This window comes from Dendrobates tinctorius, unplaced genomic scaffold (assembly GCF_039654945.1).
Source record: "Dendrobates tinctorius isolate UK_male_01 unplaced genomic scaffold, ASM3965494v1 ptg000007l, whole genome shotgun sequence".
Lineage (NCBI taxonomy): Eukaryota > Metazoa > Chordata > Amphibia > Anura > Dendrobatidae > Dendrobates > Dendrobates tinctorius.
The window spans coordinates 46,363,695-46,377,480 of record NW_027361675.1 but is presented as its reverse complement, the minus strand read 5'-3'; the positions used below and the strand labels follow the sequence as shown (position 1 = coordinate 46,377,480).

The window sequence follows — 13,786 nt, the reverse complement described above, 5'->3', positions numbered from 1 at the left end:
TTTTGCCTGTGACCAAGTACTTGGTCACTTTATTTCATCATGACAAAATATAAAATATTGGTAAAATCAAAAATACAGACAAAGACACACTGGTGGGTAATATGAATATACTCAGCATTTATATAGGCATAATGAAATAAGATTATGATTGCAATACCCAATCAATATACGGTAGGTAACCAGTAATGCTTTCAACTGTGGGATATTCTTTATATTAATTATATGCATGTGGTTACCTATGATGATTAGATGCAATCAGAATCATATTGCATTCTACCTATATGACTGCTCAATATAGACATACTACCCTATATAAGGGAAACTTTGCTTTGGGGTCCCTTCAGTTATTCACCCACCAATGTGTCTTTGTTTTACCAATATGTTAGATTTTGTACTCAAAGCATAAAACTTAATTTAAATGGTAATGATTCCAGTCCTGCCAGTTTTTGTATTTGGGTTTATCCATGTTTAATAGTGCCTTATGGGACACATTACCCTCATCAGGGTTTTTGCAGATTTCTGACGTTCATTTCATCATGGTGGCATGGAATAGAAAAGCAATATTACAGCAATATGAAAAACACACTGGACATAACGAAGGATTATTGGCTCCTTACTTCACATTTTAACATTATCGAGTCAGATAAAGGAGTTGTTGTTTCCTTGGATATCTTGCTAATAGGAAAACACCAGTTAACAGGATTTTCCATACAAAGATTTTGCGAAAAATAAAAAAATAAAAAAACACACAATGGGAAATGTATGCACCTATACGGTAAACAGTTATATATATCCAGTTCTCGCAAAAAAAAAAAAAAAAAACAAAAACAAAACACGCAGTGATTCTTCATGCTGACTATTTCAGATGACTGTGGCAATAATGTGCTCATGGCAAGGGAGACTAAAGATAAGAAAAGCAAAAGATTCAAGAGTAAAAACAAAAAATACACATTTAGCATTCTGTTTTATATTTTCCTCTTTAATATAAAACATATATTACATTTTTCAGTTACAAAAATCAATACCGGTTAAGTGAACATATGTAAAATAAAGTTGAATATTTAGTAAAATAATTGTAATGACTGTTTCTTACTACGCCTTTTGCCATTTTGTAAGCTTACGGCGTGGAACGTAAAACGAACTTGAGCAATACAGGATTTTGGTTCCTTTGAAGAAGCTGAACCCGCAGTAATAACCATACGATAAATGCAACATGAAAGCTGGAGTTGTAATTTACAGAAAACTTTATACAAAAGGTTTTCTACACGTTATGTTACTTTATTGAATCCGCATATGCAGAACAAAGAAATACAAAATATGCACGAGGTTGGGGTTTTTTGCTTTTAAATAAATAGGTGGTTGTCCTATGGTAGAAGTATCATTGTCCATGTTCACTTTTGACAAAGTTTTGGGGCAATTGCGAATGGGAAATCTCTTCAGCATTACACAGCTGTACTGTCTGAACATATCTTTTCTGTTTCTTCATGCTTTGAAACGCTAGGACAAAAAAAAAAAAAAAAAGTCAATTTTCAGGAGTTGTGATCAAATAAAATATTCCTAGAACGGTCTGGTAAACTTCACTGTGACCAAGGCTAGGGTTATACGGTGACTTTGGCTGCGACAGCTGTCATACAACCGAAGTTCACTCGGTGCCACTGTCACATCGCGGTATTATAATAGTGAATGGGGTCGCATTGTGTAACACACTACCGCAACTACAGCACCCGAGCATGCTCAGATAACACCTTATCCAAGCACGTTCGCTCATCTCTAACAAGTCATGCTTGCCTTAATCTCCTGCCGGTCCTGTGCCCACTTACCCTGCCTGCTATAGAGATGATGCGGCATGAGCTTAGTGATTGACTGAAACATTATATGCTGGAGCCCAGTACAGAGACGGGCGGGAACCAGGGAGTCGACAAGGGTAGTAAGTCACTGGCTAGGAGACATTTCTTTTTTCATTTCATGCCAATGTCCACCATTTGTAAATGATTTAATGGTCTGGGAAATGCCTATAATAAACTTACCATGTGGTTCAAGAACGAAAGACACATTTTCCAAGTCTAAGGTTCAAAAGGACGATTTATACCTAATCGAAGAAACACACAGCATCCCGGTCTAGGTCAGTATTCCATGGTGGCCGGATGAGAACTGTGTGGACCGCCTCCTATCTGCCAGCATCCGCGGCTCCCCTTTTGATTAGCTGGTCCGTTGCAATGTAGTGTATTCCGCCGATTAATGAAAAGTGGAGCGGTGAGGCAGTTTCCTGGACTCGTACAATGGCTGTGGAATACTGACCTGGACCAGGGTCATGGAAATCCATTAAGTCATCCCTATTTAGAACCAAATGATATTGTATTATTTTCTACATGTATTGCAACTTGTACTTTAACCCATTTGCCAATACCTTGTACTTTAACCTTGTGAAACGTAAACTAAAGCTATCCTGGAAAAAAAACACGCTTTTGTGATTTCAAAGTTCTCCTTTGATCTGCTGATGGTTATACAAAAACTGGCACAGAGCTAGAAGTCCGGTTTCACCAACAGGTTAACTCTAACTACAATTGAGATGTGAGCAGGAACCTTACCTGTTTACTTCATGTTCATGCCCTTCAGCGCTAGAGTCTCAAATTGTTGGACAGCACGAAGTTCTTCCTCTGAAAAGGGGGGTACCTGTATATAACATTAGGGCACGTTAATGTGTGTCGGTACCGCCAAGTGGAGAAATAAAGGGTACATATGGCTACGGTACAAGGCCTAGTTATAAACGGATCGTAAAGGCAGGTATCAATAGCACAAGCGGTAGCCAATATTTAGGCAGAGCAAATGTATAGTAACCCAATTAAAAAGAAAAATGTTCACAGGTAAAAAGATCAAAAAATTACTTTGTAGTCAAAGGTCTAAACCTGTAAGAGCTCCGAATAGTACCTGAAAGTCTGTTTGCTGCTGTAGATGCTGAACCATTTTCAGAGTATTTGCTATTGTCGCCTGAATTGTTTCCACTGACTTTTGCTGGTCTGCTGCAATCTTGTCCAACTGGGATGACAAACCCTTAAAGCGTGACTTCACACTGGCCAGCTGCTCCAACAATTTAGTAGGGTTTTCCTAAAATTAGATGGATCTCTAAATTCTAATGAAACTATCAAAGCAGTTGTCCTGTTTCATAAAATCCTGGTCACCAGGCACAGTTTGTTAGAAAAAAAAACAAAAAAACAGGATTTTGGGTTGCTTACCGTAAAATCTGTTTCTCGGAGCCTTCATTGGGGGACACAGTAACCATAGGGTGTATGCTGCTGCCACTAGGAGGCTGACACTATGTACAGAAAAAAGTTAGCTCCTCCACAGTATACACCCCACCAACCGGCACTAATTTCCTCAGTTAGTGAGAAAGCAGTAGGAGAAGTAACAAATAGAGTAACAGAACAGACAACTCAACTGTAACCAACAAGCAACCGAAGAACAGGAGTTGCAAAACATGGGAGGGTGCTGTGTCCCCCAATGAAGGCTACGAGAAACAGATTTTACGGTAAGCAACCCAAAAATCCTGTTTTCTCTATCGCTTCATTGGGGGACACAGGAACCATGGGACATCCCAAAGCAGTCCCTGGGGAGGGAGAAGCAAATTTCCATTAGATCTGAGAACTCACCACCGCCACCTGCAAGATCCTTCTGCCTAGGCTGGCGCCCGCTGATGCGTAGGTGTGGACCTTGTAAAATGTGTGGATCGAAGACCATGTTGCAGCTTTGCAAAGCTGCAGCGTGGAAGCTCTGTGGCGCATCGCCCAGGAGGCACCCACTGCCTGGGTAGAGTGAGCTCTAATCCCAGGAGGGGGCACTCGATGCTTGACCCGGTAGGCTTCCAAAATTGCCAATCTGATCCAGTGAGCAATAGTAGCCTTGGAGGCCGGCTGACCTTTCCGCGCACCATCTGGAATGATGAAAAGTGAGTCTTCTGCAAGGGAGTCGTCCTAGCCAGGTAGACCTTCATCGCCCTGACCAGGTCTAGCTTGTTCAAGGAGCGCTCAAGAGGGTGGATTGGACCCGGACACCACCTTAGGAAGGAAGGCGGGGGCCGCAGGACTTTATCCTGGTGGAGCACCCCGAAGAGGGGGGGACGACGACAAGAAAGGGCCGCCAGTTCCGACACGCGCGGGATGGAGGTGATGGCCACCAGAAAGGCCACTTTCCAGGAGAGAAGGGATAGGGAAACTTCCCTGAGAGGTTCAAAGGGTGAACCTTGTAGAGCTTCCAGGACCAGATTGAGATCCCATGGATCCACGGGAGCGCGGTATGGAGGTGCCGCATGAGCCACTCCCTGAAGAAAAGTCTTGACCTGCGGACGGGAGGACAACGTCTTCTGGAAAAGAATGGAAAGCGCAGAGACTTGACCCTTTAAGGAGCTGAGGGCAATGCCCGCATCTAGGCCTGCCTGGAGGAACGCCAGGATAGAAGTGAGAAAAGGACATGGGCGGAATGTCATTGGCCTCGCACCAAGTGAAATAGGCCTTCCACGTACGATAAGTTCCGGAAGACGATTGCTTTCTAGCCCGGTTCATGTTGTGAATAACCTGATCCAAAAAACCTGACCGTTTCAGAACCGCGGTCTCAACAGCCACGCCGTTAAATTGAGCGGCCGAGAACTGGGGTGGCAGATTGGACCCTGAGACAGCAGATCTACTCTGTCTGGAAGCTTCCAGGGGGCGTCCGCGAGAAGATTGACGATGCCCGCGAACCAAGACCTTCTGGGCCAATCCGAAGCGATGTGGATGACTGGTACCCCTTCCGCCTTGATTTTCTTCAACAGCTTAAGAAGAGGAAGGGGAGGGAACAGATAGGGGAGCTTGAACTGAGACCAGGGAATGGTCAGAGCATCGGCGCCCACTGCGAGAGGATCTCGGGCCAGGGATACAAATTGCGGGACCTTCCTGTTCAGGCGAGACGCCAGCAGATCTACGTCCGGTGTCCCCCAACGCCGGCAAAGCTGATGAGAGACGTCCGGATGTAAGGACCACTCTCCCGCCGCGAGACCCTCGCGGCTGAGAAAATCGGCGGCCCAGTTGTCCACGCCGGGAATGTGCACCGCGGATATCGCTGGGACTGATACCTCTGCCCAGTGGAGAATCTTGGACACTTTCGCTAGAGCCGAGGAACTTCGTGACCCCCTTGGTGGTTGACGTATGCCACCGCTGTGGCATTGTCTGTCTGAATCCGGAACGGCAGACCTGAGAAGCCTTTCCCAGTGAATGAGAGACAGATAAATCGCCAGTATCTCGAGGACGCTGATGGGCAGAGTTGTCTCTTGAGCCGACCACCGACCCAGAACAGTCTGATTGCGAAACACTGCACCCCAGTCGAGAAGGCTGGCATCCGTTGTCACAATCTGCCAGTGAATTGGAAGGAATGACCGGCATAGGGAAATGAGAGGTGAGGTCAGCCACCAATTGAGGGACTGTTTGACCGGGCACGAGAGGCGAATTGGACGATCCAGGGAAAGGACAGACCTGTTCCACCGAAACAGGATGGCCTGTTGAAGCGGTCTCAAGTGAAATTGAGCAAAGGGAATTGCTTTGGCCGTCGCCACCATCTTTCCCAAGACTGTCATGGCTGACCGGAAGGAAGGAATTTGGGGGCTCTGCAGCGATCGTACATCTCGCCGCAGAGAGATCATCTTCTCTTCGGGGAGAAAGACCCTCGATGGACGGGTGTCGAACAATAAGCCTAGAAACACAAGACGTTGAGTCGGAACAAGGCAGGACTTCCTTTTCTTTATGAGCCACCCGAATCTGGACAGGGTGTCGAGAACGATGGTAAGACTTTGGTGAGCCTGGGGAAAGGACGGAGCTTTGATTAGAATGTCGTCGAGGCACGGAAAGAGGACGAGACCTCTGATCCTCAACAGGGCCATCAATGCCGCCATGATCTTTGTAAACACTCTGGACGCGGTGGCGAGACCGAACGGCAGGGCGACAAACTGGTAGTGATCCTGATGAATAGCGAGACACAGGAATTTCTGATGCCCGGGAAAGATGGGGACATGCAGATAGGCATCTTGATTGTCTATTGAGCACATGAATTCCTGCGCCTCCATGGAAGCGATTACTGAACGAAGGGACTCCATCCTGAAATGTCGCAGGCGGACCCTTTTCAGTAATTTGAAATCCAGAATGGGCCGAACCGCACGTCCTTTTTTCAGCACTACAAACAGGTTTGAGTAAAACCCTGTGAATCGTTCTGTTTCGGGAACGGGCACAATCACCCCGGAACTGAGAATAGAGGCGATGGATGCAAAGAAACCCGGAACTAAGGCGGGGTCTTTTGGAGGTCGGGACTCGAAGAAGCGATCCCGTGGCCGAGAAACGAACTCTATCTTGTATCCTGAGGATACAACTTCCCTGACCCAAGCGTCTTCCACCGAGGCAAGCCAAACGTCTCTGAAGAAAAGGAGTCGGCCGCCCAGTTGGGAATGTGCATCGGAACTTTGTTGATAGTCATGCCGATGTGGACAGTCCAGTTGTGGACCTGGAGGATCTGCCCTGGGAGGAGTGAGATCGCCAGGAGGGAGTGGGCCTAAAGGAGACCTTCTTCCTATCCTGGCGTGCTTGCGGCCTTTGTTGGTCGGAAAAGGGTTCTGCCGTCGCGACGGAAAGACCAAAACGGCCGAAACTGACGCCTTGGAGGGGGTCTACGAGGCTTGGACTGAGGGAGAAGAGAGCTTGTGCCCCCAGTGGCGTCTTTAATAATCTGGTCCAGCTGGGATCCGAAGAGACGCGCTCCCTGAAGAGCCAGATTGGTAAGGGACTTTTTTAATGACAAATCCGCCTGCCAAGCCTTAAGCCAAATTGTACTCCGGATTGCAACTACGTTGCTGGACGCTTGAGCTGCGCAAGACGCGGCATCTAAGGAGGCAGAGACCAAGTATTCCCCTGCTTGGGAGATCTGGTTGGCTAGCACGGCCAGTCGCTCCGGTTGGGCTCCATCAAGAATGCCTTGGCGAAGATCCTCCGCCCAAGTAGCTATGGCCTTTGCTACCCAAGTGGAAGCAAAGACCGGGCTTAGCACCGTCGCAGCCGCTTCGAACGCTGTCTTTGCTAAGGATTCTATGATCCTGTCGTTAGAATCCTTCAGAGACGCCACCCCTGAAATCGGAAGGAGGAGTCTACAAAGGGGGAAGCAGACCAGTTGTCGGTGAGCTCTTGAGAAAATGGATACAGCATGCCGAGAAGTTTCCCTCTTTGAAAGCGCCTGGTCGGATTTTCTCTTTCTCTGGTAAGGAGCTTGTCAAACTCAGAGCGAGGAGCGAAGACTCTGGAAGGTGCTTCTGCCCGTCTGAATGAAACCTCCTGATCTGACTGTTTCGCAGGGGAGTCTGTGGTCTCGAAAGTGTGGTTGATCGCTGCAATGAGGTTCTGTACCGTAACCTTCATGTCCGCGGTATGGTCCGAATCCAGCTCTAAAATCCCTTCGGATGGCGCATCCGAGTACGCTTCGCCTGACTCGGGTGAGGAGGCATGGGAAGGAGACTGCTGGGACTGGGAAGGACTATGTGGTGACATGGGGCGAAGGGAGGATTCCGAGCGGAGATCCTACACGCTGGCTGGTTCAGATGGAGCCTCTTGTGACCTGCTGGATCCTGCAGAAGTGTCCAGGGGCAACCTATCAAGAACAGCCACTAGGGACTGTGACACCCTGGTGAGATCCGCCACAGATTGTGATAGAGAAGAAGCCCACCCAGGAATGGGGGATTCACTGTCACGTGGAACCATAGGGGGCTCTTGGGCGACGGGCTCAATGGGATTGCTGCAGTCGAGGCAGAGGGAAGTGGACTGACCTGAGGGAAGTTTGCATTTGCAAGAAGAACATGCAAAGTACTTGACTAAAGTGCAAGTGGAGGAAGCAGGAGGACGAGCACGATCAGGCTTAGAGTTAGACATAATGAAGGAAAGTCACTGAAGCAGTGCAAGAAGGTTGGGATACAGGAGGCAGAGGAGGGTGTCAGTCTACAGAGCAGAGCTACTCACGGTCCAGTGTCCTGTAGATGCTTTCAGCAAGCGATGCTGTACAGCTCGTCTGGACCTGCAGGGTCACAGATAGAGGAGACGGAGTCCGGCTGACAGGCTGAGAAAATGGAGGCAGCCTGAGAGGAGCAGGATAGAAAAACACGCGCTTCCTTGAGGAAACAGAGGAGGAGTGGGCGGGGCTAACCGCAGTAAGGAGGCCGAAGATGGCGCCGCCCGCTGCCAATAGGCAGGCAAGGAGTGGGTGGGCCGAGCGCCGCCTCAGGAGCGCAGACACCGAGGGAGAGAGCAGTGGGCGGACCTAAAACGGGCAGGAGAAGCCCGCCTAAGGAAGAAGGCGGCGGGGCGTGGCCGCGACAGAGCAAGGCCCTAATTGAAGACAGGGCCTGAAGTAAATGCAGGGGCCGCCGGGAAGCGCGGAGACATCGCTGCACTGCCGCGGCGACCGCTCCACAATGGATCTCTGCCTGAAGCCTGGCTGCCGAGATGAAATGAGATAAGTGCAGCCGGGGAGGGAGGGGGGCAGGGGATGAAGAGGCTACTGAGAGGAGCGTGATACCTCGGGAGACATGCCACTCAGGGGTCCCATACTTACCCTCTACCTGTTCCTGTCTTCTGAGGGGCAAAACTCTGTGGAAGAAGATGGTACCTTCATCATCCAGTTTAGAAGGATGTCTGCATCTCTTCTGGACCGACAGGCTCTGGTGGGTGAGTGGGTGGGAGACGGGGGACGAGGACCAGTCTGGATCGCCTGACACGCATCCGTGCTAGGGGCTCTTGGTCCTGCTGTGGAGAGCTATGAGGATACGGGGTGGCAGTACACGCCGTACTCAGTCTCTTTGTGGGACTACAGATGTGACCATTCACTCTGTATCCCTCCGAAAACATGAAAAGAAACGACGCACACTGAGGTAGATATGGGTCTAATGAAAGACCCATGTCCACCTCCTACTGACACCAAGCTAAACTGAGGAAATTAGTCCTGGTCCGTGGGTTGTATACTGCGGAGGAGGAGCTAACCTTTTTCTGTACATAGTGTCAGCCTCCTAGTGGCAGCAGCATACACCCCATGGTTCCTGTGTCCCCCAATGAAGCGATAGAGAAACAACTGTTTACTCACCCTCCTCAGGTCCGCCGAGGAGTCTCTACCACTACTCCCACTGTTTGATTTTGGCTGCCAGCATGACGTCAGTGCCGCAGCCAATATCCAACACAGTGAGCAGTGCGATAGACTCAGCACTGGACCTGGGAAGGGTGTGTAAAAGGCATTTTTTCTTTTAACTATCTCTGCCCAGGATTTGTAAAGGTGTCCATTCCCTTTAAGTTAAACTACATCATGCATTATATAACACTAAACTGAAAATTTGCAAAAGAATAAGTAAATCTGAAAAATAGACATTTTCCTGTGTGTCTTTAGACATCAGTCCCATCTCCCTGGCAGTAGCCCAACTAACAGAGCGGTAGTGGGAGTGCACACCTGGATGCCCAGGCTTGTGCCCCCTGCATCAGCTTTCACAGAACACGGATACAGTTAAAAGCTGTAGTAGAGCAGGGAGATATGGGCTCCCAGTCCCCACTTGACCACCATCTATTTCGTAGGCCGCAGTTCACCATAGGTTTTGTAAAAGGTTGTATACAAGTGACAGTTTTGTTGCAAGATTGGACCTAAAGCTCGTCCACATAATCAAACACAAGAAGCAATGGAATGAAACTGAATGGGAGGAGACACAGATTAGATATTAGAAGAAACTTTTTGACAGTGAAAGTGATCAAGGAGTGGGACAGGCTGCCACAAGAAGTGGCGAGTTCTCCTTCAATGGAAGTCTTCAAACAGAGGCTGGACAGACATCTCTCTGAGATGGTTTAGTGACTCCTGCATTGAGCAGGGGGTTGGATCAGATGACCCAGGAGGCCCCTTCCAACTCTACCATTCTATGATGCTAATGAAATTAGTTCCAAATAATCTAAAGCAGATCCCCGTGCACAGACATATGGAGCATTACACATTTCAGAGCAACTACCAAATGAGGGACATACCTGGGAGGATTCTTCCGGAAGGCTTTTCCGTATTTCAAATTCCAATTTTTGCTCAATGTAATCCAAATCAGACTCAGCTTTTTGAAACTGAAATTCAGATTTTCAGAAAATATGAACATATTACAACTCGTTATCAAAAGAAAACACACACACTTCTCCCAAAGTGCTGGTTGCATGAAGGGGTCCTCTGCTTCCAAATGCTTTGACAATACTATTGCACTGCTAGCTGTATAGTACAGTAGTGCAATAAAGTCAGAGCACTTATTAGCAGAAAAATCTGCAAGTCAAGAAGTGACGGCATCTGGACGTTCAGACGACGGTGCGCGGGCTGGGAGATCCAGGCGGAGGCTTGTGTCTCTGGCCAATGCCCTTTTAACATTGCACTGCTTTTTGTGCCAGGCCACTAGTAGTACAACATAAAAAGGGCCTTGGACAGGATTCTATGAGAAAAAAGCAAAGGTATAAAAACAAAAAAATAAGATCATTATCACAAATGCAAGATTCAAACTGTATATAAAGGATTAAAAAAAATGGTTCAAGAACAAAAACAAAGAAAAAAAAAAAAAAAAAATCAAGAAGACACTGCAGGCAAAACACATACCACATCCTCCATGCTCAGGGGGAAATACTGTATAACAACGCAGTATTAGCCATATGACGCGCCTGAGAAGAGGTCAGTGGTGGTTAAAAGCTTGGTCCAATAGCCGCTATTCCACAAAAGATGTCTCCAGAAGTCAATGTTCCCTTTGTCCTTACACCCAGTGACCACTTACAGCCACTTCCAATAACTAAACCGGCCTATGGGGCCTAAACGTCTATGGCTGCGTCGTTGGAACCATTGCTCACCGGCTGTGGACAACTCTTTGTCTGAGGTAACCGCAATTCTAGGAAATATTCTTAGAAAACATCAACAGGAGGGAGATACTACGATAAATGTGCCAGTGTTCTGGAGCCCCAAAGACGGCGTACATGGCGGGTCAAAGATTTGTTCTGCTTTTTTTGACAAGGGCTTAGATCTGGAGGAGGGTAGCCATGGGTGCCGGGTTCAGGGCGAAAGGCACCCACTATCACTTTGCATTGACTCTGCAAGAAGAAAGGTTTGGCTACACGCTTGTTTTTTGAGCCTCACTAGTCACTTTTCAAAGGCGTCTAAAAGAAAAGAAAAAAAAAAAAAAAAAGTGGGTATAGATTGGCAAAAATGCACCAAATTTATTAATGACGTGCGCCTCAATGTTGGCGCAAAGGAAGAAGTGGCACAAATTAAATGTATGAAGAGGCGCCAAATCTAGCACACCGTGTGCGCCACTTGTGATCACTCTGGTGCATTTTCCGCCCGAATCCTGTCGGCTTGCGCTGCTTTTATTTCGACACATGCCGTATTGTGTGACCGTAGCGGGAGATCTATATGAAAGAGATCCACTACAGCCGGTCACAGGACAGCTCTCGTGTCTTATGCAGCTCTTTAGATATGGACGGTGCTGTGACTAATAAAAAATAAAGACTGATTTTCTTCTAACATTTGTCACCAATCTGCCAATTTTCTCATTGTGATTTTCTTATCTAAAAGGCAAAGTGAAAAAAAAATCCCACAAAGTGGGAATGTAGCGGTAAGCACTGAAAATCCTATGGTTTGCAACAGAAATGTGTGAATTATGGCTGCAAATTTTATAATTCATTATATTGGAAAGGAAACCGCTGCAGCAGAGCACCATATTCCGTGTAATAATACCGCCTTACACTTAGACATGGAGGACACCAGACTACAGATGACATGGTTGGCGTCGGCCTCACACTCTAGGAACGGAGAGACAGGGCACATGCTTGACTGCTTCTCCTTATTGTAATAATTGGTGCAATCTTGGGTCTTTTGTTTTAAGGGTCATGGGGGTCCAGGCAAACATCACTGCCTATCCTGTGGGGAACTCGTTTTAGTATTATAAAGAGGCTCCGTCACACAAGGACCTCGGTACATCTAGAAGGTGCTCAAACATGTTCTGACCGCCCTTGTTGCCCTCTATGGGCACAACCTCTACAATGATCCCAAGATCAGAGCTTTATAACTCTGAGGTCAAGACTCCAACCCCACTGATGGGGGTACATGTGCAGCTTCTGCTCCACTCACTGTCTATAGGACTAGTGGAAATAGCTGAATGCTGTACTCAGCACTCCCATAGACAATGAATGGAGTGTGGGCCAAGCGAGTGCACCGCCATGTCCTTCAGGACGGGCTGGAATCTTTTCTCAGGGTTCCAAAGCCCTGAGCCTGGGATTGTTGGGGTCCTATATATTATTATAATATCCTACTTGGTGATCAGCATTTGTCCGCTATCTTGGGGAATAACCATTTACAGGGACTCTGCCAGCACAGGATGACTATTACAAGAAGTCTGTACCCCCTTGGCGTGGTCCAACATGCAAGTCACCTTCCAATATAAGTGCTTCCCTTCCATCTTTGACCCCCACCCTCCCTCTTCGTAAAGCATGAGAAGGGTGGAGATGGATGGATACCCAGGTGGGAAGGTGTATAGAAATGACTGGTCCCGCCATGGCGCGCCTGTACTAGCTATGTGGCCCTTCAATCCTACAAGTATGGGGGCCCTAATATGGCTTCTTCTTCCTGATGTCCTCTTCATGACAAGGTGGTAGATCCTCCTGGCGCTCAGTGCTGGCGTGCCACCCACTCGGTGACAGATCTGTGCCACACACCTGGCGCCAGGGCCCGGCCGTCCACTTATGGAAAGACAGGACTATGTTCTCGGTCCCCCAACACCGGGACGGAGTCCTCTGTTCCCAATGGCAGAAGCCATTTATTAAACAAGACATGCTGACCCGAGGTGTGACAGCGCAGAGCGTGGCGGGGTCACCTCCAGCGTGTGCCCACCACTATGGATCTGCGCCATCCTACTCGGGCCTTAGAGTAACCGCATATTACTACACCCCTAATGGCCGGTAACGGGGGGACACCATTTTCTGGCCCCTCACCCCAGAAAGGCAGGGTGCATGTATCAGCAGGGGCGGGGCCAGGTGAGGAGGAGCTATGCTGGCAGGTAACAGGTGAAGGGCAGGGCCTGGGATTACACGACCCAGCGCCCGGATTAGGGCATATAACCCCGGGTGCAGCTGTGGCCATGGACGCCCAGCACGGGCGCCACACCGAGGAGGCGGCTGCTGCTCCCGCCATTTCCCCGGCCGTGCAATGACCACCCAGGCCGCTGCTCGGCGCCATCGGTCATGGCCCGCAGAGCGGCCGCCCTCCCCAGCACGATGCGTGCCGCCTCCAGAGCCGCGCTCCTGTCAGCAGGCGATGGCCGCCACGGCCAGGTGATGAGCGCTCGTCGTCCCATCCTCCACCCGCCGGCACAGACACGCCATCCGCTGCCCTGCAGAGGCCGCTGTCCGCGCAGGCCCGGCCCGCACACCCCGCCGTCTTACCAGAGCCTCCAGCTTATTGACTGCTGTCTCCATGTTGAATAGTTTACATTCCTCAGGCGGACCCGGGAATACGAGCGGGGGGGAGGGTACAAAGGAGGAGCCCTACTTGTGCAACACTCACTGGATGCAAATAGCTGGCGGCGCTCATTGGCCAGCTGTCACTTCATGCTGACACTTCATTGGTCAGTCGTAGACGGTGGCGATCATGTGATTGGTCAGCGCTTAATGTAAACCGCTTCGCGAAGTTTCTACTGTGATTGGCTGAGAATCAAGAACAGTAATGCTATTGGCTGCAGTGAAAG

General features: G+C 48.7%; 1 protein-coding gene across 2 annotated transcripts; it reads right to left on the bottom strand.

The window, feature by feature from the left end:
- Window positions 1-958: 958 nt before the first annotated feature.
- On the bottom strand, window positions 959-13,623 carry SKA2 (spindle and kinetochore associated complex subunit 2). Of its 2 annotated transcripts, none has more exons than XM_073574302.1 (5): window positions 13,485-13,623; window positions 10,053-10,139; window positions 2,929-3,105; window positions 2,589-2,673; window positions 959-1,497 (listed from the first exon to the last, which is right to left on the bottom strand). In XM_073574302.1, the coding sequence occupies exons 1-4, from the start codon at window positions 13,515-13,517 to the stop codon at window positions 2,593-2,595; spliced, it is 378 nt and encodes a 125-aa protein (XP_073430403.1). In that variant the 5' UTR covers window positions 13,518-13,623; the 3' UTR covers window positions 959-1,497; window positions 2,589-2,592. The 2 variants fall into 2 exon arrangements, with proteins under 2 accessions (XP_073430403.1, XP_073430408.1); XM_073574307.1 differs by lacking the exon at window positions 13,485-13,623 and adding an exon at window positions 10,654-10,892.
- Window positions 13,624-13,786: the final 163 nt, after the last annotated feature.

Coding starts and splice junctions, on each gene's coding strand:
- SKA2 (XM_073574302.1), bottom strand. CDS start 13,517: ATGGAGACAGCAGTCAATAAGCTGGAGGCTCTG. Junction 3,106..10,052: donor TTCCGGAAGAATCCTCCCAG/GTATGTCCCTCA, acceptor ATCTAATTTTAG/GAAAACCCTACTAAATTGTT. Junction 2,674..2,928: donor AGCAGCAAACAGACTTTCAG/GTACTATTCGGA, acceptor TGTTATATACAG/GTACCCCCCTTTTCAGAGGA.